Below are 26,187 nucleotides of genomic sequence, written 5' to 3'. Positions count from 1 at the left end.
CGGAAAGACATACGACTATGACTACACATCAAAGGTGTCAACGACAATACAAGGGGCTTCCGAAGATAAAGCAGGAATTGACATGGCTGCAAAAGTTCACATCGAGGTTCATTCAAAATGCAATCTAGTGCTTAAGGTAATTAAGAAGAACAAAAATAAAAGTTATGAATTTTGTTGTTAACTAAAAGTAAACATTATGTCATTTATATAAGGAAGTTCGCTTCTCAGTTTCAAAATGAATAACTCTCCATAACACTAGTAAATATTGATAGGGGATTAATTAAGGAATCAAAAAAAGCAACAACAAAAATATAAAGGTCAATGTGCTTGTTTTCGAAATATTAGCCATTGGAATTTTGGCGGGAAAATATTCTTTATTGATTTTTCATAGATTTATCGATAATCATCGACAAGTTAAAGTTCTCAAAAACTATTAAAATATAAATAAGATTTTATAAGACTTTATCAAATGGCTTCTGATTATACATGTAAAAGATTTATAAAAAGAAAAATGGGGTCAATGGCCAATTTGTTTTAAGGCATTCAAAGGGATAAAACCAGAGGATTTCGAAAATATATTGTCTTGTTAGATTGAATTCATAGCGATACATTTTCGTATTCAGAATCTAAATGAGTTATTATAATCATCTCTTTTCATTTGCAGGTTTCTGATGTAGTACTTACTGAATCAGACCCTAAATCACCAAACACCAGACGCAATGCTGACGTCACTGGCGAATTCAAGAAGAGTCTTGAACAGAACCCATTGATGTTCTCTTTCCAAGATGGCCGTGTTGATGAACTATGCCCTTCAAACGACGAACAGACATGGGCTCTTAATATCAAACGAGCAATCATCTCTGCTTTCCAGAACTCTATGGATGACTTCAGTCAGGAACAGGAAACAAAAGAGGTAAAATTGTGTACCATAATCTAAGGATAACCGATCATTCAGTTGTAAATATTCAACTCGGCAAAATATGTTCGGAATGTGTCGGCCGTGTCTTTCACTTACAAACTTAACTTAAAGTCTGAACAAAACAAAAGTAAAGAAATCGATGATTTTTTTTAAAATAACTCTTTTCGTGGTTTTGTGTAACTATTTGTTTTGCTCTATTTCATTTTAGATTATAACAAACCAGTCAGCTACTCCCGTATGTGGGGCCAATGCGTTATTTTAACCATTAAAAAAGAAAGTTATCAAATAAAAGTATTATTATACTAACTATTTAAATTTTCAACAATAACTGTATGTTATGAAATAAAATAATTATGAAATTGTTTTCAGATGGATGTAACCGGAAGCTGTGATGTAAATTACTCTCTGGCTTCCAATGGGTGGTACACAATGACAACCAAGAAGACAAAAGACACATTAGGATGTGTAGATCGTCATGGTTACAAAACAGCCATGCAAGGAACACCATACAGGGTACCATCTGTAAGTTATTATTCTATATCACATTTTTTTTAATTAATGGTGTTGCAAAATATCCATATTCTACAGTTGAATTCACTTTCAAACAATATTATATCACGTTAAACAAATTGAGTAGATTAAAACTGTGTGTGACTGAAACGGTTTTCACTTTGTTTTTATTATTGTTCTAGGAAATCCAGTCAATGCCATTGGTTAAAAGCACACACGAATGTCAACAGGGAATCAGTAAAACTGGCATCCTTCAGAGCAGCAGTTGTGAAGAACAACATGTTCTACGACCATTCTCCAGAGAATCCAGTGGAGCTGTTACAGAAACAAAACAGACATTGAAATATATTACAGAGAGTCAAAGCAGATCTACAAAAGGTGAAATTGAATCAACAGAAACTATTGATACATGCATCGCGAATCAAACGAATACTGAGGACTTTTTATCTACAAAACTCTTCCTAATATAAACGAAGTCCAAACGTCATTTGTTTCCTTGTAAAGCAATTTTAATACTAGAGCTGATATGACCTGTTCACTACTTAATGGCAACTTTGACAATAGATGAATTTGTCTGTTGTGTTTCCGTTCCCGATCAAGACTAGAACATAAAAGCGATATCACGCTAATTAATAACAATTTTGTGTTTATTACATTAACGTGCAAACTATGCATATATAATTTCCTAATTAAGTATTTATGTTCAATTTTAGTGTCTACTGAAAAGAGAACAACACTAGCATTTGAGCATGATTTTGACAACACCAATTCTGCAAACGCACAGAAGGAGGTTGTGAACAATTTGAAAGAATTTTGCGAATTATCTAAAGATGCCGTGAAAGTCTCCACAGCTAAACAGTTTACTGAGCTTGTCAGACTTATGAAAACTTTGGATAGCGATAGCATGGAAAGTGTCCACAAGAAAGTACATTCAGGAAAAGTCTGTCCAAAGAATACAAAAGTCAGGTATGTATAATATAATGGAAATATAGTATACATGTATCTGTAATATTTTTTCACTGCAGCGTTTGCCATTTACGACTTCAGTACTGTACAATATTACATGATCGGGTAATTAGTTAAGTCAAATAATTCAAATTCTGCTTTCTCGTAGCTTTTGTGTTGTTTTTCCCACATTATCTCATATTTAACGTAATTTCAAATATGACACCGGTAATTTGGACAGAGTTATAAAGACATTTTCTTTTTCTTCAATAATTTGTAAAACAATGAACTTTCCAATCTGATGAGAAGTCTTCAGTAATTGATACCGTTACTGCAAAAGAGCCATTGCTTTATTTAAAGTTGAAAGTGTAAAACAAATTTTTCATAATTTGCAGGAAATTCTTCCTTGACGCCATTCCAATGGTTGGAACTAAAGCTTCTTTGAAAATGATGACACATTTGATTAATACCGACGAAGTTACCGGAGCTGAAGCTGATATGTGGATGACAAGTCTATCTTTTATTCAACATCCAACAAAAGACATGCTATTGGAACTTAAGGTATATATAACTCTTTAGTTATTCACTTGAAACAAAAGATTTAATGAATTGGTTTCGTTTTTAAGATGTTAGAATGTAATGGTTCTTTGTATATATGTAAATTTATGTATATGTAAAAATACTAACGGTTCTTTCAAATATGTAAATGTATGTATACGTAATGATAATAACGGTTCTTTCAAATGCGTAAATATCTTTATACATATAGACAGTAACGGATCTTTCAAATATGTAAGTGTATGTAGATACGTTTCAGCATAATATATGGTGTTCATGTCTCTCGTTTTAGCCTTTGTTGACTAACACAAAGAACGGACAAGCCATGCTTGCAGTTTCATCACTTGTGTACACCTACTGTAAAACATCTTCCTGTGCTAACGACATTGATATGGTAAACCTTGTTGCCAGCTTAGAAGACAAGATTGGTGTTGGATGCTATGCAGACAAGAACAATGTTAACAACGTAAGCAGTTTCATTCATTTCTTAAAAACATGTTCATTGTTCTTCGGAAAATTTACTTTTAAATACAATTTGTCATATTAGACAACAGTATTTTCAATATAGGATAATTCACTTATCTTTTATGTTTCGTTTTAGATAATCCGCGCCTTACGTGCCTTTGGAAATGCTGGTTTCTCTAGCAGTATCACAATGGTCAATAGCTGTTTGACAAGAAAAGAAAATCCGACAGAGATTCGCCTTGCTGCAGCTCAAGCTTTCCGCCGAATGGCATGTGATGCAAACGTAATTAAAAACTTATTTATTATTTCTTATTCATGATCTTACATTCTATACTCTATGATAAACGAATCTATAATTTGACTTGTCAAATTGCCGACATTGTATTTTTAATTTTTATCAAAATTGTCTTTATTGTATCAATATATAAATACAATCATACCGTCTGATTACTGTTGTGCAAACATTTTATTTTGATGTTACTGTCATTAAATATCATAATTGATTTATCTTTTAATTTAAGGGTAGAAAATGAAAAAAACTATAAAAAAAAATATAGTGTATTTAAGATATCGAATGTATTATTACTGCAAAATAACATACTTACATGCAAGAAATACTTCTTCAAAATAGGATTTGTTTTTATTTCAGAGAAACGAGTTGATGACAATTTACTCAAATCGCGATGAGGATTCCGAAATAAGAATTGCTGCTTATCTTGGATTGATGACATGTCCCTCAAAGTCTATCCTCAACAAAATCCAGACCACACTGGAATCAGAAGAAGTAAATCAAGTAGGCTCCTTCGTCTGGACTCACCTTACAAATCTAATGGAAACATCAAGTCCACTGAAACAAAGCATAAAATCTATTTTATCTAATGACATACTGAAGAAAGAATTCAACTTAGAAAAAATGAAGTATTCCAGAAACTATGAAGCTTCATTTTTCCTAGAAAAGTTGAACACAGGTGCAGCAATTGATAGCAATCTCATTTGGTCTTCTAAGTCTTTCCTTCCACGATCAGCCATGACAAACCTCACCGTTGACCTTTTTGGTCACTCTGTTAACCTGTTTGAGTTCGGAGGAAGAGTAGAGGGACTAGAGTATTTCCTAGAATCATACTTTGGACCCGAAGGATATTTTGGCAAGTCAAAGGATGTTGTCAAACAATCAGTGAAAGGAATTAGCAACAAAGCAATGGATAAACTGAATGAGGAGGTAAGCAAATAGATTAACAGAAGTTATCCGTTCTTTTCACATTGTATTTGAAATCCATTCACATTTGCCTTTATTCATATTTTGTTTGTTATACCGTTTTATTCAAAAAACAATACTTATATGAAATAACCACTTTTCGTCCTTTTCATCTTATAAGTTCAAGTATATTTAATTAATACAGAAACTTCAATAATAAATTTTGAGTTTTTGCCGTTTTTTAGTTTGGATCAACAATGGAAGAGTTCAAAGGGAGCATGTATTTGAGAATATTTGGCAATGAACTACAGTACATCAACACCGACGATATCAAAAGTCTGATTGAAGGACAAAACTTCAACATTCTGGATTTTATCATCAATCTGGCTAAAGAGCAAGACTATTCTTTCACACAGAGCTTCATGTTTCTAGATACCAGTCTCATAATTCCAACAATGGCTGGTTTCCCACTTAACATAAGTTTAGACGGAAGTGCTACAATTGACCTTCAAGCTTCCGGTAAAATGGACCTTAGACAAATTCAGTCAAATCCCATGACAGTTTCCATCGATGGAAAACTTCGACCAAGGTAATATTAAATACTCAGATACACAATTTTAGTATTAAGATCAACCAAAACAAAAGACGCAAAAATAAAAAAAAAACCAAAGCCAAATGTCAGCTTGAAATACAAACTGAAATATCAGGAAAGTCATTAACCAAATAAGCACATATCAGTCAACAACAATAGTTTGAATGGAGTTTTATGATTGTCTCCGTTATTCATTCAAACACAAAATTTGTCATAATTTTGCGCAATAAATATCCCGTGGTTGATGAGATCAACATGATCAAAGAAATCAAAAATTATATCAACCAACAAATTTTTCAAACTATAAAGTAATAATAAATGCTTTAAACAGTGAATACATATAATCAAACAAGTCTGGTGTTAATTTTTTTCTAGACAAAAAAAAAATAAAGACTATGCATGTTTTTACGCACGAAAAAAAAACAACCAGTATATCACAGTTGTGAAAGAATGTAGATCTGAAAAGATATATATCCGTACGCATAATTAAGAAATGCATATTTTCAAGGTAAATTTGTATCTTAATCAATCTAAATATCTTTTTAATTCAGTGCTGCTTTGGAAGTGACAAGTCTAATGAGTGTTGATGCCTTCGTAACTAAAGCTGGAATGAAAATGGTATCCTCAGTGAACTCTGCCTCTGCTGTTGAAGGTCATCTGGAAATTAAAGGTGGACAACTCTTTAGTGCCGAATGGAAGACACCAGATGCAAAGACAGAAATATTTGAAGCAAAGTAAGTATGAAAAATTTCATGATAAATTATTTAGGTCATAAAAAATATCTTTTACTCTTAATATAACCAGTCTGGGTTTTTTTAAATGGTATAGTTTCCGTGCTGTTTATGAAGTTATCTTGATATAATTCACTCGAATGACAACCTTAATTTACCTCTTTCCATATCAACAGCATGTTTTTTTTTAGAATAATTGACTGTTCTGTTCTTTTCTATCTGTTACATTTTTTATTAATCTAAAAGGAAGAAAAGGGAATGCAGTCTCTTATCCATATAAACCTTGCATACTTTATAGTATGGTAATGGTTATCTCTTTTTGCAGAACTTCATTCTTTACTGTTCATCGTGATGAGACCCGTGAACAAAAGATGATAACACAAAACAGACAAACAAAGAAACTATGCACAGGAGATGACCTTTCCCACGTGACTGGACTTGAACTCTGTGGCGAAATTTCCTATCCTAATGCTTCTTTAAAAGCTGATTCTCCATATTTCCCTCTAACTGGACCATTGACAGCTGGTGTTACACTGTACAAGAGAGACAGCCATACTAGTTACAAAATGGAGTATAAATTTGGAAAGGTAATTACCTTTTTTTTACAGCTTACTTTTTTGCTTAAGACTAATGTTTAAAAATTATGAATTTATTTTTGATCACTGAATGTTAGTCTTATTTTTCAATTAGGTAATAATACTTCAACCACTCATATATATCATAACAGGAATATAAATATATATATCATTATTCCTTTTTTTTTCTGAGGTGAGGTATAATGGTTTTATTTTTATAATTTATTTTAGACAAAATCTGTAGTGATTGCCAATGTAGGATTTAACACACCAGGGTCAAAGGTTGATAGAGAAATGAGACTCGGTTTCAATCTGAATATGAAGAAGCATAATATAGAAATGATGATGCTGTCACCATGGAAAAAGGCCACCTTCAATGGTAACTTTTAATATATAAGGAATTATGTATTTTATGTCAATACCTTCAATATTATTTGTTATTGACAATGCTATCAATTTTCACAGTAAAATTTAATTTAGTATCAAGTCATGATTTTAAAGTTTTAAATCTTAAATAACATTATATTTATCAGGTATTATGGACTTCTTCCTTTTTTATTTATTTAAGAGATAAATACTTTTGTTAATACTTTTTACAAAAAAAGTAATCTATTTTATAGGAGCTGTCGATACCAAACAAAGACAATTAAATGGTAAATTACTTATTGACCAATCAGAATACTCAGTCAATGCAGCTTTAGCTAGTAAGAAGAAGTCTTCTAAAATGATATATACACCATCTGTAGAACTAGTCATACCAAAGAAGGATAACATCACACTTGATGGAACTATTGAATATTTGGCGGGAACAACTTTGGATTCTGCATTTGCCATTCGTGGAGTTTCAAAAGAACCAATCAACATGAGATGTGAGTTAAACATCAATAGTCATAGAAGTTAAAGTCACATCCCCTTGCAAAGAATACCAAAATAAATAAACAATAAATCAAAAAGAATCAGCATGCCAGGTTTACAGTAGTACATCTCTTTTATGAAATTCAATGATTCGATATACTTTAAATGCAAAAAAAACAGCAACTAAATGCTTTGATGTATACAAAATCTATTATGGGCACAGTTTCAGTTTTGTTTATTTTCTTCATAATTTACGTATACATATTTTTAATTTAAGTGATATACTTAATTCTATAAAAAAAAAAGATAAGTTTAACTATATGGTTTTTGCTGTTTTATTTGTAGTGAGCATGCTAAACAAGAAGGTTATAAAATCCATCAAGGGCAGTTTTACAATGGACAAAAAAGAAGAATATAGTTTCGAGACCAGAATGCAGACACTAGTAACTAAAAAATCTTTGAGATATAGTCCATTTATCTCAGTTAAAACCCCAGCAAAACTGTTGATGGGTCTTGGCGGTTCAGTGGAAATTAAATATAAAAAAGCTGCAAAGGTTGACCTGACTGTTACCGGATTGACACGTTCTCCAATGAAATATTTTGGTAAGTAGAATTATTCTTTTCTATTTTTATTCCATTTATCTCTCTTTGTTTAAGAGTATATTACAAAATGTATTTAGATTTAAAGGATGAATAAACTTGTTGGTATTCAACTTAATTTAAAACAGATAATAGAATTTGTTTTGGTGACATTTGGTTGTTTATAATTAGGGCCAAACTTTCCACTTTTGTTGATGTCATTTTTAAATATGATTTTTGTTTTCAGTTCAATTAAGAGATACAGGAAACGCAAAGCAAGCCCGTTATCAGACAAAAATGAACATCCAATCTCCAATTCTGACTACTAAAGGCAGATCCAACATTATGATTCGACCTACATCTATTATAACCAGAACCACGTTTGATTATATCATACCACGTGTTGCCCGTGATAAGGTTACCATGAACAGCAAGATTGTCATGAAATCAACAAAGAAAGCTACATCAATCAAAGGCAATGGGTCAGTGTTATTTTATTTACTAGAGTATCCATAAGTCAAACATAGTCAGAAAATAAACATAAGTAGCCTAAAAACATGGCAAATCTTTTAGGAATTTTGGTCCTCAATGCTCTTCCACTTCGTACTTTATTTGGCCTTTTTAACTTTTTTGGATTCGAGCGTCACTGATGAGTCTTTTGTAGACGTAAAGCGCGTCTGGCGTATATACTAAATTTAGTCCTGGTATCTATGATGAGTTTATTTACAATATCATTGTTGAAATATTTAGCCATCGCTTTAATTGATTAGACAATTTTGTAATAGTATCAAACAATGTACATATATTTAAGAGTCTCTTTGTATTTCTTTACAGTGTTTTGACTTTGAAGAAAATGTCACATTTGAACCTTAACCTTGGAATGAATTTTTTGACCAACGCTAAACTGACCACTAGCAACTTCAATGTCAAGTATGGTGCCAATAAGAAAGATATGAACAAACAGATTAGCTTTTCATCAACAGTAAAACACACGTTAGCATGGCGAGCAAGCGATGTCAGAGTCAGCGCACAACTGCAACACCCTGAATCAGTAAGTTATAACAACACTTTACAATGTACGGCTGATATTCTATGTTTAAAATACAGAATATTATTGTCTTAAACGTCACAAAAAATATTCGATCAATGAAGCCTTTAAGTAAGTCTACATTAAAGAATAAAATAGAAAGATTATATGTAATCTGATTTTGTTTTGAAGAACGATGTCTATATGGTACCAAATATTTTGTTTTCTAGGCAACAGACCTGAAGATAAAGGGAAGTCACATTCATACCAAAAAGGCACTGGATACCAGCATTTCGGTGTCAGTTGGTAAGAAACACACCTTGAGCACATCAGTCTTCCTGAAAAACAAATCAAAGAAATTGACATCTGTTTCTGGTGGAATTTCACTTTCATTGAATGAGAAATCCCTTTCCATGTCAAATGTCTTCATCCAACAGAACAACCAAAAATATACCAACGACTTCGCTGCCACTATCGGTAAACAAAGAACAACGATAAAATCTGCCATCAAGAGCATGTCAAATATTGAATTCGAAATATCCAATGATGTAACACTACCAGAAAGAAAACCTTTTACCATTGCTGGTCAGCTAAACAGGAGCCCTAGGGATTATAAAGTAGGAGCACAGATTGGAAAATCATATATTTTGGCATTTACTTCTCAATACAAACCAAAGACCTTGATCAAGATGTCTGGTGATGTGAAGGTTAACAGCAGACGCGTGACAGCTGGAATTGAAGCAATGAATAACAATCCTCAGTATACCGGAGTATTTGATGTTAAGTGGGATGCTGATAAAGATGAATCAAAAAGAATAAAGTTTGTAGGAGATTTGACATACAAAAACTCCATGGATGTAAACGCTAGACTAGAACATGTCAACCCATTTACTAGTGTCTTATCGAGTTATAATCATATAGTTGATATAAATACACAGGGCCATTTTGATATCTTTGTGGGAGGGAAAGAGGAAAAAGCTTTAGATCTTAATCTAAAAAACAAAGATGAAGGAAAAGCTGGAACCCTTAGAATGCAGACACCGGTCACTGGATTAGTACAAATGAATTATGATTTGATGTCAACTACCAAACAATATCAGAACTCAATGGATATCTCATGGCAGAAATCAAACAAAATTGGAATTTTAGTAAATTTGGACAAACCATTCAATGCCAATAAATTTCATGGAATTGTTACAGTTAAAACTCCATTCAAGGGCTTCCAAATGTCCTCAGTAGAAGTGGACCATGAATACAACGGAAAGGTAAAAAGTATGCTGAAAACTGAACTCAAAAACGAGAAAGTAAAAGTTGATATTAACTATAGTAACGAAGACCAGGATGTAAACGGTGTAATTAGTGTAAAATCGTCATTATCCAGCTTGAGAACAGCTTCTGTAAGCTTCCACCATAAAACTACAGACAACAAATACCAGAACGCTTTAGCAATGGAGCACAATGGCAAAGTATATCAGTATGAAGGTCAAATGAATCACAGATTTACAAAAGGAGGACTGAAGAATAAAGGAAAAACTGTCTTTAATCTACCAAACAACAAATATGATGCAAATTGGGATCACAGCATTACCAGCAATGAACTCATTTCTAAAATGCAGTCAAATATTAATGGTAAATCCTATGAATTGGACGTAAATGGAAGACAAGCCATAACATTGAGTGAAGGGGGAGTATCATTTAACCTGAAGATTAAATCTCCACTTATGGACGATATCCTTCTGCGTGTTGACCATCAACACATACCATCATTGATAGACAGTTCAGCAACCGTATCTATTAATAGTAACGTTATGATGTCTGGTCATGTAGACTACAAGAGAGAAGCTGGCAAGGTGATGTCAAAACAGTCTTTCAAAATGTCTGATATCGCTTTTGAAACTTCAATTATATCTGAATATGCCCGTTTTCCAATGTCAGGACAAATTAATATGAAGTTGAATGATAATGAAATCGATGCAAGTGGAACCTTTGATCGTCAGCAGAACAGCCAAAACGGTAAACTTAAATTTAGGTCACCATTTACCAAACCTATTGTACTAAGTATTGATCGAGCAATTGATGGGGAACAGATCATTTCATCGTCTATTGAGTATGGAAAAACTGAAGTTATTGCCATGGAAAACAGATTCAGATGGGACAACACAAAAATTGTCAAGATATCAGTTGTAACACCAATAGAGTCAGTCAGGAAATTTGAAACATTACTCAAGTTTGATGGAGGTATAACTGCTTTCAAAACAGTCGCAAGTTTAGAAATTGAACCTACGTTTAGACCAATCCAGATGACATCAGAATGGAACTCTGTCAATGGGCTCAATGGAAAAATTCGTTTGGAAACTCCATTCCAACAAATACCATACAGTCAAATAAGTTTGGTTTCTAAACCCACTTCTAGAATGACATCATCAGATCTAGTTATTGAATATCTCCCAAGACGAGAAATAATCATGAAATCAAGCTACATGGTGCAGAAAGATCACGTTGAAGGCAGTTTAAACATAAAAACTCCCTTCCATGATATGCAAACAATGTCAGCATCAGTTAAACATGTAACTCGAAATAACGTCCTAAATTCTGAGATGACCTACACCTGTCCTAAAGGAACAAAATACCTCGCTGACATCAACTATAAATCTGGTATCAAGAAAGAGGGGTCAGTCAGTCTGAAAATGGATAAGAAAAGAATAAGCGTTAATGGTATGGTCGACATGACGTCTGGATACCCAACTGGTTTCTTGAAGACATCAACACCCTTTACAAAGGATATTATTGTTGATATTAAGCAGAAGAATCAAGCTGAAGTAATTGTGACGTCGGGCTCGCTGAGATACGATAACGGAAAAGAAATATCATTGGAAAACAGATTCCGTTGGAATGATGCCTTTGTGTTCACAACAGCTCTTGCTACACCATACGAATCCATGAAAACAATTAACTCTGTAATAGAAGCTAAAGGAAACTTACGATCTTTCTCTCTTTTAAGCAGCATTGAAGCAGAACCAATCACAAAGAAGTTCTTAATATCCAGTGCCGTAAATACAAATGGTGGATTCGATGGTAACTTCCGCATTGAAACCCCATTCGAGGCCATTCCATATAGTCAGATAACCGTCTCTAGTCAAAGAAGTAGCGGATCCACAAGAACAGTTGCTAATATAGAATACCTTCCAGCTAAATATATCAGTGTCAAATCAAGTCACACAATGGATTTGGATAACATTGATGCAACTTTTGAAATTCAGACTCCATTCGCCAAATTTCAACATGCATCTGCTTCAATAAAACACACAAATGACGACAAAGGCATTTCATCTTCTGTAGGAATCGAATATCCTAAAGGAAATATATATTCTATAGACACTTCCGTTAAAAACGCCGAAAGGAAAGACGCTTCTATCACCGTCAAAAGTCCATACAGCAAACCAGTAAGTCTGTCAGTCTATCATCAAGGAAAATATCCGTCAATGGAGACACACGGTGAACTACAGTACCAGGGCAACCAGAAACACATATTGGATATAGCATTTAATAATAAAGCTAACTTTAAGTCATCTGTGTCATACAAGTGTCCATCTATGGACAAAATATCTTTGGAGATAAACCATAAAGGAAGCATGAAACAATTCAATTCTCTCGTCAAAGCGCAATACAAGAAGGGCGAACAACATCAAATCGAAGTAATCTTTAAAAATTTGGCTAAAATGCAAGGATCTTTTACAGTCAAATCAGCGTTCATGGATGACTTTAAAGCATCTTTCCATCATACAGGGTCTTTGAGGAATCTTAAATCTCATGTTCAATATGCTTACGGTAAAATGACTCCAGCCTCTGCCGATGTAGCACTTATTTCTGGAAAACGTACCAAGGGATCCGTGAAATTGTCTGCACCAATGTTTGAGGATATTACCATGACTCTTATTCACAAGGGAAATCTGAAAAGCTTCAGAAACAAGATGAACCTAATCTACAGCAAGAAACAGAAAATCAGTACCGACTTTAATTTCCGTCTGGCTAAAGTAATGAAAGCTACATTTATGTTTGTTTCTCCTTTTAAAGGATATAAGAAAGTCATTGCCAACGTGAAACACGAAGGAACATGGAAGAGCTTCAAGTGTGATGCCAATATTAAAAAAGGAAAAGACGTTGTTAAAGCCAACATGAAAACATCCATAGGGTCTAAATTCAACTGGGAAGCAAGTGTAGAAACTCCAGTTGCCGGTTGGAAGAAAATGAATGCTGCTGTATCGCACGAAGGAACACTTTCTAATTTTAAATGCCATGCCGAGATAGGTCGAGGTAAACAAGACATGGTCGCTGCAGACATACGATTTGCAATTAATCCATCCATTGATATTCTGTTGGCCGCACAGACACCTTTTGTTGGCTACAGAAATGTCAAGGCATCTTTGTCACATCAAAAATCAGACAGCAAGATAAAGTCTCATGCTGAAATAACATACTTCAAGAAAGATACAATATCTGCAGATATCTTAATAAACAAACCAACAAGAAGTGTTGATATTTCCATAAAGACTCCATTCAAGAAATATGAAAAGATGGCAGGTTCCTTCTCACACACTGGTTCATTATCAGAATTCAGTACAAAGATGGATTTGGCAGCAAACAAAGATAAGTACTCGGCTCAGATCAATTTGAAGACTGTAGGTCAACTATCAGCAGAGATGAAAATATCAACACCCATTGTCGGCTATCAAGAAACCGATCTTTCCTTTACTCATAGTGGAAGCTTAAACAATTTCCGTTCACGAGCAAATATTCTTTTCAACAAGAAGAAGAGTGTCGCTGATGTCTCATTTAACTCACTCAGTGGTGTAGAAGGACAATTGACATTGCAGACACCCTATACAGAAACTGTAAAAGCTACAATTATGCATAACACTGAGGGAAAAATGAAATCATCTTCAAACATTGCATATGGTAAACAGACCATTTTAGATTTTGATGCTTTGTTCAGTCAGAGAGGACAAACATTTGGAACTGTCTCCATCAAAGCATTGAAGGTACCAAAAATGGCAGCAACTTTTGAATACGAGGGAGTTATATTCAACAATAAAGCAACCATACAGGCATCACTTGGGAAAGACAAGATCATTGTTGAGACACAAATGGAAACCAAATCGGATGTCTCAGGAAGAATTTCTATTTCAACTCCATTTGATTCTGCAAAGACGATGTATATGGTATATTCTAAAACTGGACCGATGAATAAAATGAACGGTAACATTGAAGCTGGAATCAACGAACAGAAGATTACGACTGACATAACTATTTCATCTGATGACGTAACAAAGGCATCTGTCACACTCCGAACACCGTTTGCTGAACTACGAAATGCTGATGTATCCATTAGATTTTCTGGCACCACTAAAAACTTTGATAGCCACAGCGAAGTGACAGTTAACGAAAAAATGGCTGAAGCTGATCTGACAGTCATTGTGAATGATCGTCTTGACATTAGAGGGTCTATGAAAACTCCATTTACTAAAGACTTTGTCATCCGAATGAACCATGATGGTGCATTGAACAGTTTCAAATCTTCTTCTGATGTATCATATGGATATGATAAAATTAGTGGACAAATAACAACTGATTTAACCAATGGAGTACAAATTGACACCACCCTTAAAACTCCATTTTCAAATGATGTTATCTTTGCTACATCTTCTAACTACGATTTCAAAGACTTTCGATCACTTTCTCAGTTAACATACAGTGGAGCTAAACAACACGAATTAGAAGTCACCTTCTCTGTCGTCAAGGAAAGAAAATCTCTGAAGACAAATGCACAAGTAACCTACAATGGAAAATCAGTTTCAGGAAAGGTTGACTTTGAAGGTGGAATGAGAAACTTCAAATCTGCAGGAGAGGCTAATTACAATAACCAGAAAATAATGGCAGAAATCCAATTCCAGTCACTGAGAAGACTAAATGGACAATTATCATTGAAAACACCATTTTCATCCGATTTCCTCCTATCCTTCAACCACCAAGGTCAGATACCGACTGCTTTTACATCAGCTGCTTCGATGTCATACGGACAGATATCCCATGATATTCGGGCATCATTTAACCACGATGGGTCATTTAAGAAGTTCTCTACTAATGGTCAGATTAGTTACAATGGCAAGAGAGTATCTGCAGACATTTCCTTTGATGCTACTAGTGACATAACAGGAACAGTGACATTGAAGTCACCTATGACGGATGACATAATTGTTACTTTCTCCCATAATGGAACACCACTGACATTCAGGAGCATTGCCAAAATTACTTACAGTGGATCAATGAAACACGATGTTTTCATAACATTCAATCATGCCGGATCAATGATGAATTTTAACACTAAAGGCGCTTTAACATACAATGGCAAAACCACATCAGGCGAAATTGTATTTGATGCTATTAAAGACATTGAAGGTAAATTAGAATTAAAAACTCCTATTGCAGATGACATAATTGTGGCAGTTTCTAACGAAGGATCCTTAAGGAATTTCAAAACTTGTCTCAAAGTCACATACAAAGGACAGTTGCAACATGATGCCAGCCTTAAATTTAACTTCGATGGATCAATGATGCGGTTTGGAACAAAATCATCTTTAATGTATAACAGCAAAAAAGTATCCTTCGATGTTAGTTTTGATGCTACCAAGGATATTGAAGGGAAAATTACATTGAAATCGCCATTTACCGAGGATATGATTGTGGCCTTCTCACACGAAAAAACGATGAATAATTTCAAAGCCTGTCTCAAAGTTACTTACAGTGGAGAATTGCAGCATGATGCCAGTCTTACCTTTAATATGGATGGAACATTGGTGAAGTTTACAACTAAATCAGTTTTTACCTACAACAACAAAATGGCCTCTACTGCCGTCAGTTTTGATACCACAAACATTCTTGAAGGCAGAATAACAGTCACAACACCATGGACAAATGAAATCATTGTAGCTTTTTCAAATGAGGGATCTATACAAAATTTCAAAACCTGTCTTAGAATTACATACAGTGGTTCTTTGAAGCACGATGCCAGTGTTTCATTTAGGTTGGATGGAACAGTCAGAAAGTTCTTAACACTGGCTTCGGTGAAGTACAATGACAAAATAGCTTCCGCTGAGGTAACTCTTGATTCTAGAAAAGACATTGTTGGAAAGATCACCTTGAAAACACCAATGTATGATGACGTTATCATTGAGATTGCCCGCAACGGTAACTGGAAAAACTGTTTGTCTTTTGTTCAAATCACCTACAATGGCGCTTTGCAACATAACGCAAGAGTAAGCTACAAGTTGATCAAGAAACCAACAAGTATCCAGGCAAATACTGAGGCAAGTTACAATGACGAAACAGTATCCGGAGACATTTCTATTGAAACATCATCTGGAATTGATGGAACCATGACTGTTAAATCACCATGGAACGAGGACATTACCACAATTGTTAAATACAACGGAGAACCAAAAGATTTCACTGCCCAACTCCAGCTGGACCACAAAGGCTCTCGTCAATATGAAGTAAATATAAGACATAAAACAACTGGTGAAATGAAGAAACTTTCAACTGCTATCTCTGCGTCCTACAACGGCAAAGAAATGTCGTTTGACGGTTCATATGACTTAAAAGACAACAAGAACGCTCAAATGACTTTCAAATCACCATTCACCAAAGATGCATTTGTGAAAATATCTTTAGAAGGAACAGTTCAAAGATTTAGCTCAAATGTAGAACTATCATATGGCAAAAAGACCCATGTTATGACTTCAAATTTCAATATGATCATGACTGATTCCAAATTAGGTTCTGCAGTTGAAATATCAGTCGACAACCAGAAAGGATCTATCGACCTCCTTGTTGAGTACTCTGATGAATACAAGGTTAAGGTATCTGCCAGTTCTCCACTAACTGACAACATTGAACTAATGTCTTCTGCAAAAATGAACCGTAACAATCTAATTGGTTCATTACTGATTAAACTCGCAGGAAAAACCATCCACGACAGCAGTTTCAGCCTGACAAGAAGAATGGGAGAAAACCAATTTGTCGCGAATTTAAATGCTGTATACAACTCTAAAAATGTCAATGGGGGATTTTCAATTGTTACATACAATGGAATTGACGCCAAAATGACACTAGAGACTCCAGTTGCAGGATACGAGAAGATTGCAGCCAATTTCTTATACGAAACTGACAGGGATACAATTACGGCACAAGTCAATGGAAACGTTGGATCTAACAATGTAGAATTTAATGCAGTTTTTGATAAGACTTCACCATTCAATGGAAAAATTAATATCAAAACTCCAGTCAGTGGATTAACCGAAATGTCAATGAACGTAGTTTTCAACAATAATCCTTCAAACTTTCGTCTCACATCTGATTTCGCTATTGAAGGTCAAAACATGTATGACCTTAGTTTTGAGCATATCTCCTCAACAAGAAATATACAAGGAAGTCTAGAACTGAAAACAACAATTTTAGAAGACATTGACATCAAGTATGACATCTCTGGAAGTTTAACAAAGTCTTCATCCTCGTTCAGTGCCTCCGTTGGAAGTAACAACCAAATTTCATTGAACACTTTGACCAATATTCAAGGCAGGCAAATGGGAGAAGTAAAATCAACCTTAAATATCAACATTGCTGGTTTCACAAAAACAGCTGAATTAGAATTAAAAAGTGGAAGAAGCTTCAGCGATTTCACTTCTAAAATAAGTGGAAAAATTGATAACGATGAAATCTATGTAGAAACCATATTTAAAAGTCAACCATCTTATGAGGCATCGGTTAAGGTAGAAACACCTTTCAAATCAACTAAATCAATGTCAGCTACGATCAAGAATATTCGTAAATCAAATTTTGTCAGCATATCAGCTGTTGTTGCACTTTCCCCTGAAAAGGTTTACGAAATGAGTCTTAATTATCTCAACCAGAACTTCCGAAAGATGGATATAAAAGCCGAAGTAAAAACTCCAGTGAAGGGACATGAGTTGATGAGATGGGTATACAGACACGGGACTGACCAGGTTTTATCTGTATTTTCGAACTACGAATGCTCAACTGGAATTCAAATTACTGGTGATATTAAACTGTCACCAAGATCGATCAACATTGATGTCAGGACTCCGTTTCAATCAATTCGATCATTGTCTCTTAAGGGAAACTTAGAAAGACAAAATATGATCTATAGTTTAGACACTTTTTTTGAGATGAATAAGAAATCAGTTAAACTATCTGGTTTAGTAGACTTAGAAAGCAGACCAATGACAACTAGAATCGAGATGAAGACTCCATTTAATGGACTTGAATCTTCCGAGATCAATCTTGCATGTACAGGAGACATCAAAGATTTGCGCGCCACAGTCGAAGTTGTAACTCCTTTGATTAAACCAATCAATTCCGAAGTACATATCCGTTACGATTCTCTTTTGGACATGGAAACCACTGCAATTCTTACCACAGGGTTTAAGTCCTTCGAACGATTGAGTGTTTCATTGGTCAACAAGAAATACAGAAATGAATACCAAACACATGTTGAAACCTCGTGGAATAGAGAAAAGACCATTTCATTTGATGCTTCATGTGATGTTTCGGAGATATCTAGTGGAAAGCATATCAAGACATCTATGTCAATTTCTACACCTTTCGAAGCCCTTAAAACTATAACTGTCAATATGGGACATAAATATTCTACTGGTAACTACATGCAATCGGTCTTCTTGGAATACAACGGGAAACCCCTACTAGATATTGACACATCTTATTCAAATATTGAGCATCACACAGTATCCATAGTAACAAGACACCCTAGACCTATGAACTTCAGAATCGGAGGTCACATGGAAGCCGAAAAGATAAACAGTGATATCAGCTTAAACTGGAATACAGACAAAACAGACAGCAATATGAACATGGAAGTCTTTTATAGTCATAGCAATAATAAGTGTAACTTAGCACTTAGATTTGTACATCCATCAAAAACCATCGGATTTAGAGGAGAATTAAAACGTTCAACAAGTCATAACTTAATTTCGCTTGATGTTAACATAGATGATGCCAATGTATTTGGATATACCTATGATTGTAAACACGGCAATGATGACAGAGATACTAGTATGAAATTTCGTTTCCCAAACAGATCTATCATGTTTACAAACGCAATTCAGAATCGTCTTGGATCTAAAATGGTAACTGGTGCCTTCTTCTGGGATGCTGATGGTGACCAGACAAAGAAAGTATCTGTTAAAGGGGATATAACTCCAAGTGAAAATGGTGTAGATGCCAATGTTGTTCTAGAAATGCCAAGTATTGGACAGGTAATGAAATATTTTAAGTAACTTTCTTGTAACTTAATCAATGACAAATTGAATTGTTCAATTTCTGTAATCGTACTTTCCTTACCGCCCCTGATGATAAAGTTGAAAAAAAACCTTGTATAAAGAATCTTATTCTTATCGATGAATGTTAAATTAAACAACGTTTTATTCTGGTTATTCCAAAAAAAAAACCCAACCTATTCTATTAAATATATACTGTATGGATAAGTCTCATATTATTTTGTAAACATTAACCGATATTCATTTACTTTTTATAAATAGGATGTTAAGCTTGATTCCAACGTGAAATTCAACAAGGGATCTGTTCTGTTTGATGGTAAAACTGCATTCCAGTATTCCAAAGATTCAAGGAAGACACTCATCCTTTCCTCACGACTGGAAGATCTTTCATCCGGTACTGACACCAATTACAGCTTTAACCTAGGAATCAAACATCCGTATACTACTGTTGACGTTGAGGTAACTTCACTCCTAGAATCATCAGTTTACAAAAAGATGGCTTCTGTCGATGTTAAATACCAAACAGCAAACAAAATGGCAAAGAACTTTGGAATAATGGGAGAAATCGATAGCTTAAAAAAGAGCATCAAGATGGATGTAAGTTATTATTTTACTGCCATGTTAAGGGATGAATCATAAACAAAAAAGCGTTATTTATAATGCTATATATATAACACCCGAATAATCAGTAGTAGCTTGTACTATGTAGAAGCACAAATAGAGAATTACTTTAATTTAGAAAGAGGTCAACAAAAGGGCGGAACTCGAAGAATTATAAATAGAGAAAACATTTTAATGTCCATGAAAGATTACAATCTTAGAGAATAAATATAACAAAATACTTTAAATAATAAAAGAAGTAGCTAAAAATTCTGTCAAAACCCTATGTTTTATTCAGAGAAAAATTTGAAATGTGTATGCAAAAGTAATATTATAGAAAATATATGTTTTATCATAATATATACATGTATTTAAAAAAAAACATATATGTTCATTTACAGCTGACCACGCCTATTAAATCAATCAATATCCAAGGAAATGTGCAAACTACAGCTCCATACAAAGTGTCAATTAAGAACCTGTATGATACTGCCAAACCAGTCAGTGCAGATATTGTCTTTGATCCATCAGATGCCAGTATTGATGTCAACATGAACTATGATATTGGTAAGAATCAAAAGCTGACCAAATCATTATTAATATTTAAACTAAATTGTAAATTTTCTATCAACTAATGTTTCAACTAAGTATGTTTTTAGTTACAAAGATTTCTTCTCGTTTTAGGCAAAGTATGTTTTAATAGTAAAGTTTGCAGCTTCTATAGGTTGCACTTTGTAAATACAGCTGTTTCTCAAAACACGCCTCTTTTGGGGAGTAATTGAATATTCATAGAAAATTCATTTTGTTTACATACTGGTTCCCAGTTATGCTCTCTGTGTTCCATATCGCAGAGACACGTGCATATTGTTTACATTGAAATCTGTGGTAACCTTTCATTCGAGGTAGGGGTAGTTAAGAAAATTAGTGTAAGTTTAAACTCTGAGAAGTTCAGGGCATATAAACGTTGAAAATATGCCGCACAGCCCTATATTTTGACCTTTGAAAAAAATTGTGGTGCATATGAACTTTCAATTCTAGGATAAGATTTTTTTCAAAACTTCATAGTAAAAGTGGTACAGTTTTAGCCGTAAAAGGAGTTCCTATGGGAAATTGCATTGTCAATATTTACAGAAATGCAACCTATAGGCAAAGTACTTTTTCAAAGCAAATGTTGCAACTTTCTCAGACAAAATATGTCTTTGAGTGAAAGTTGCTTCTGCCTCAGGCAAAGTTGCACTTCGATGATATTGCCTGCTATTTTTATGGTTAAGTATTTTTGTCTAAACAGAAAAGCCCTCTATGTTTTTATTACACAAACTTGAATAAAGGTTTTTTCGAAGACAGTTATTACAAAGCACGTTGTCTGTTCTATTTATTCGGTCCACTACATTTGCAAATCTCAGACTTTTATACGACGATTAAAGATAATGATCTGTGTACTTAATATAGAAATAGTTCATGATAAAAATATGTAGCATTCAGATTGAGGACAATATAAGAAAGGTATACTTTTTAAATATCGAGGTAACAAAAAAAACATTAACGTGTACAGCATTTTAAGATTTTACCTTGATATTGTTTCAGACAATCCACAAAACATTCTTCATGTGAATGCTAAAATGTCAGACGAAAGTGGAATCACAGCCGAAGTTTTCAGAGATGTGGACAGTAAGAGAGTTTCCGATACACTCATTAACCTGAAACTGAAGACTTCCAAGATACTCCATACACGTGTACATTGGAACCCAGATCTTTTGAAAACCGTCAAGGTTTGTTGTACATTAAAAGTTATGGGAAAACATTCATCGGTGTTAAACATAAAATTACTTAATTACAAATTAAGCAAAACATTTATCTTTTTTACATCAGTAACTTGTTAAGATGAAAATAATAAGATAAACAAATCAAACAAAATAACAACTTCATTAATATTACAATTATGAATAAAAATTATATTTGAAACAAATTGAATTTAAAAAAAGTCTTTTGGTTTTTGCATTATTTTTCTTTTAAATTATATGTCCGTTGTTTAAGCTAATCATAATGTCTTCTTTTGTAGTCTGTTGGTTTGAACAAGATTCATAAATATGGCAATGGCATCAACAAAGCACTTCAAACATCATGGATTGCTGTAGAACAGGAGGTCCAATCAAAACACAGATTGATCATATCTGCTATCAAAGAAGACATGAAACCATACATCAATTTTATGTCAGCTAGAGTTACCGAACTTCAAAAAATGAGACGCAATAATGATTACTACTTAAATGATATCGTAGGACATTTCCAAACAACCCAAACTGTTATCAGGTAGTTAAAACCGAATCATTATCTTTAAGTTTGTATTGTTAATTTTCACTATTATTGGAATTCAAAATTTTGTTATTTCTTTAAATATAATACAAAATAATGATGTTACTATAACACTAAGTAAAAAATATTCACAGTAATACCGAAAGTTAAATCTTAAACAGTTATGTGTAAAACTTGTAGGAAAGTCTAAAAACTAATAGAAGGAGTGTCAACAAATGGTGAAATATCCAAACGAGCTTAAGAAATTAAACACTTTTAATTTCTATGAAAATGTTTGACTATAATTCTGACAATTTCCTTTATTATTTTAGACATCAGATGAAATCACTTCAGTATGAAATCAACAGTCTAACAAAAGATATGGACTGGACACTATATAATTTGTATCTTGCTGAAATTACTGAATTAGTAAAGGTATATTTATTTCTGTGATTTTGTTTTAGGTTTTCCACTCATATTGTTTTATAGCGTTTCTATTCGTCTATGACTGCTATTCCTTGTCTTAAACATTTTACAACAATAACAACTATGAATTGTCACATTTTACTACAATAACAACTATGAATTGTAACATTTTACAACAATAACAACTATGAATTGTAACATTTTGCTACAATAACAACTATGAATTGTAACATTTCACTACAATAACAACTATGAATTGTAACATTTTACTACAATAACAACTATGAATTGTAACATTTTACTACAATAACAACTATGAAGTGTAACAATTTACCTCAATAACAATTCAAATATGAGTTGTAACAGTTTATTACAATAACAAATCAACAACTTTGAATTGGAATATCTCACTAGAATAACTACAAATTGTAATATTTTACAACAATAACAACTATGAATTGTAACATTTTACTACAATAACAATAATGAATTGTAACATTTCACTACAATAACAACTATAAATTGTAACAGTTTATTTCAATAACAACTAAACAACTTTGAATTGGAATATTTCACTAGAATAACTACGAATTGTAACATTTCACTACAATAGCAACCATGAATTGCATTAACAAACTTTATAATATTTTTTCTTCTTTAAGAAGAATAACACATTAATATTTTATTTACATTACAGTTGATGGAAGACATGTCATTACAGTACTACTCTGAAGTTTTAGATTTTACACAGTCACAGACAACACAGCTGTCAAACACCATTGAAGGAGTATATACCAAATATGGAAAACAAGTAACAGGTATCAACATTAATGATTAATGCTAAGGATATAAATATCAGATACTACTCTGTAAACAAGTAACAGGTATACATCAACATTAATGATAAATGCTAAGGATATAAATATCAGATACTACTCTGTAAACAAGTAACAGGTATACATCAACATTAATGATTAATGCTAAGGATATAAATATCAGATACTACTCTGTAAACAAGTAACAGGTATACATCAACATTAATGATTAATGCTAAGGATATAAATATCAGATACTACTCTGTAAATAGGAACGATGAATTAAACCTAATATAAAGTACAAAAGTATGTAAAAGGAAAACAATAATACTGAAGTCCAATTTAAAAGCTTTTTATTTGGCTATTTAAATTAGGGACTTTCCGTTTAGAAATTTTCTCGGAGTTCGGTATTTTTGTTATTTTACTTTTTTTACGATTTGATGTATTTTCAAGTTTAAACTATTTCTTATCTATCTTTCAGATTCAGTTGCATCTATTTCAAGCAATAAAATTTTGGAATCAGTTCGTTCAAGATTACCAACAATTCCAATGAAACAAATGGCTGACAGATACAACACAGTTATCTACAATGCAAGAGAATCAATCAATACTGGTCTAATAAAGACACTTCCAACCCCAGTATATCATATGGTGAGTTATACATTTGAAATATACTCCCAACCCCCAGAATATAATATTGTGAGTTATACATTGGAAATCCATCTTTAACTTGTAGACATCTTCAAACTATATCATCAAAATGCTCAAAATTTTATCAGCAAAGAAAAATTTAATTAAAATTCAAATGTTGTGGAATTCTATCATTTTTTTATAAGTTGGTTATCTTATATGGTGTTGAAATATTAATTCGATAAACTAAGTGTTCATTGAATGTTTCTTCTGTTCTTTTCAGGCTTCATCAGCATATAAATACTGGGAGATTGAAGAAAACATCAGATCTGTTTTTATCAAATTCGTCAATTTTATTAAAAAAGACATTGAAGACGAATTCAGTAATATCAAAGACTTAATTACTGATGTTAAGAAAACAAAAGTCACAGTATATGACCCAAAGAAAGGTCACTTTGAAATGGACATTTATCTTCCACTTGAAATGAAATCTTTCACAGAAGTAAAAAGGATAGTCAATCCAATTGAGAATCTCAGATCTTACATTCCACAATCTAATCCACTCCCATCCTTGGGCGATATTTGGTCTCATGCAGTTATTCCATCGTTTGGTGGTGAGTAAAATAAAGAAACGTACTCTTTGAATTTAAACCAAACATTTGTTTATAGTATTTCCAATTCACTAGAGTTCAATGTTCTAAACGACTAACCTTTATGCTTATTTTTTTTGTAATACTATGTACATCATACATAGGTATTTATTTTCAGTGAAAACTTATTTTTCGTGTATATTGCATTCTTTATTCAGATGATCATTTTAGTCAATTTGACGCAGCGATCATTGCAGTTGTATCATATTCAATTCTATTCTATTATAAAGTTCAAATTTGTGATAGAAAAATAGTTATGGGAATTTCCTGCTAAAGAGAGGCGAAAGATACCATAGGAACAATTCAATTCATGAGTCGGTAATTAACTGACAACGTCATGACAAAACAAAACCAACACCAGAACAAAACAATAACAACATTTAACTTAAAGCAACAAATAAGAATAAGTTTGCGCACATTATCGTATACTACTAAATAAGTATGTTCCACACCTTCATTTACAAAAATGTATACCAAATAAATTGAACATATTTCAGCTCATGCTTACATCAAGGGAGATCATTTCACCACCTTTGATGGACAAGAATTCGATTTCAATGGACGATGCAGCTATGTCCTTGCACGTGACTTTGGCAAGGACAAGTTCAGTATCATTCTTAATTACATGGGACGACAGAGCAAAAAATTGGTTGTCATGACATCCACACAAAATGTTCAAGTTGCTCCAAATGGAAAGGTAAACATTCTTCGGATCTTATGTTACTAAGTTTATTAAAGTTTAAGAGATGCATTTGATAATTTTCATCTGAGAAAATAAATGAATTTGATAAAACTTTGCCACAGACGATATGTTTTTTTTCTACATGTATTGAATTCATTGTATTGCATATTCATGATGAGTGCGTTCCGTGTAAAAGTTAGGATTTGATGTTCGATAACAAATATTTATACAAAATTAATTAAACTATTTTCTTTCTTTTTAATATTTTCTGCTTTCTTAAAAAAACAGCGTATGATTATTCTCTTCGCAATCCTTATTATGTATGTGTTATATTATTTTCAGGTCCGTGTTGATGGAGTAGAGAGCAAGCTTCCATATGCCTCAAACGAGATAAAAATTTCACAAGTAGGAGACAACATTTATGTTGATGGAAATGGTTTTGGTGTTGTCAACAATATCAAATCCGCGTCATATGACATTGAACTCAGCCATTGGTTTCACGGAAGAACAGGTGGTCTGCTTGGTGTCCATGACAATGAGAGATTTGACGACATGATGATGTCTAACAAACAGATCACATCTGATGCCAACGCTCTGGCCACTTCGTGGCAAGTCCAAGAAAAATGCCGTTAACTTTAGAACGTTTACCGAAAGAGATTAAGTTTTGTTTTTGTTGATTATTTGTTAATTGTTAACTTTTGGTTCTTATTTATTTCTTCATTTATTTATTTTTGTGTATAAACATTCGATTATAATAAATTAAGAGCAGCA

General features: G+C 33.2%; 1 protein-coding gene across 1 annotated transcript; it reads left to right on the top strand.

Moving 5' to 3' along the window:
- On the top strand, nucleotides 1-26,187 carry LOC143066848 (uncharacterized). Its single transcript, XM_076239660.1, has 29 exons — nucleotides 1-136; nucleotides 665-913; nucleotides 1,289-1,441; nucleotides 1,612-1,807; nucleotides 2,143-2,395; nucleotides 2,770-2,935; nucleotides 3,225-3,398; nucleotides 3,534-3,680; nucleotides 4,047-4,616; nucleotides 4,838-5,181; nucleotides 5,736-5,918; nucleotides 6,241-6,502; nucleotides 6,722-6,869; nucleotides 7,111-7,359; nucleotides 7,691-7,948; nucleotides 8,172-8,406; nucleotides 8,759-8,975; nucleotides 9,182-11,622; nucleotides 14,371-19,300; nucleotides 19,583-19,918; nucleotides 20,323-20,488; nucleotides 21,506-21,690; nucleotides 21,981-22,231; nucleotides 22,546-22,648; nucleotides 23,337-23,457; nucleotides 23,936-24,105; nucleotides 24,368-24,698; nucleotides 25,232-25,431; nucleotides 25,759-26,187. The coding sequence occupies exons 1-29, from the start codon at nucleotides 83-85 to the stop codon at nucleotides 26,047-26,049; spliced, it is 13,383 nt and encodes a 4,460-aa protein (XP_076095775.1). The 5' UTR covers nucleotides 1-82; the 3' UTR covers nucleotides 26,050-26,187.

Source organism: Mytilus galloprovincialis, chromosome 3, assembly GCF_965363235.1.
Source record: "Mytilus galloprovincialis chromosome 3, xbMytGall1.hap1.1, whole genome shotgun sequence".
In the NCBI taxonomy this organism is placed as follows: Eukaryota; Metazoa; Mollusca; class Bivalvia; order Mytilida; family Mytilidae; genus Mytilus; species Mytilus galloprovincialis.
This window is presented reverse-complemented; position numbering and strand designations above follow the sequence as displayed.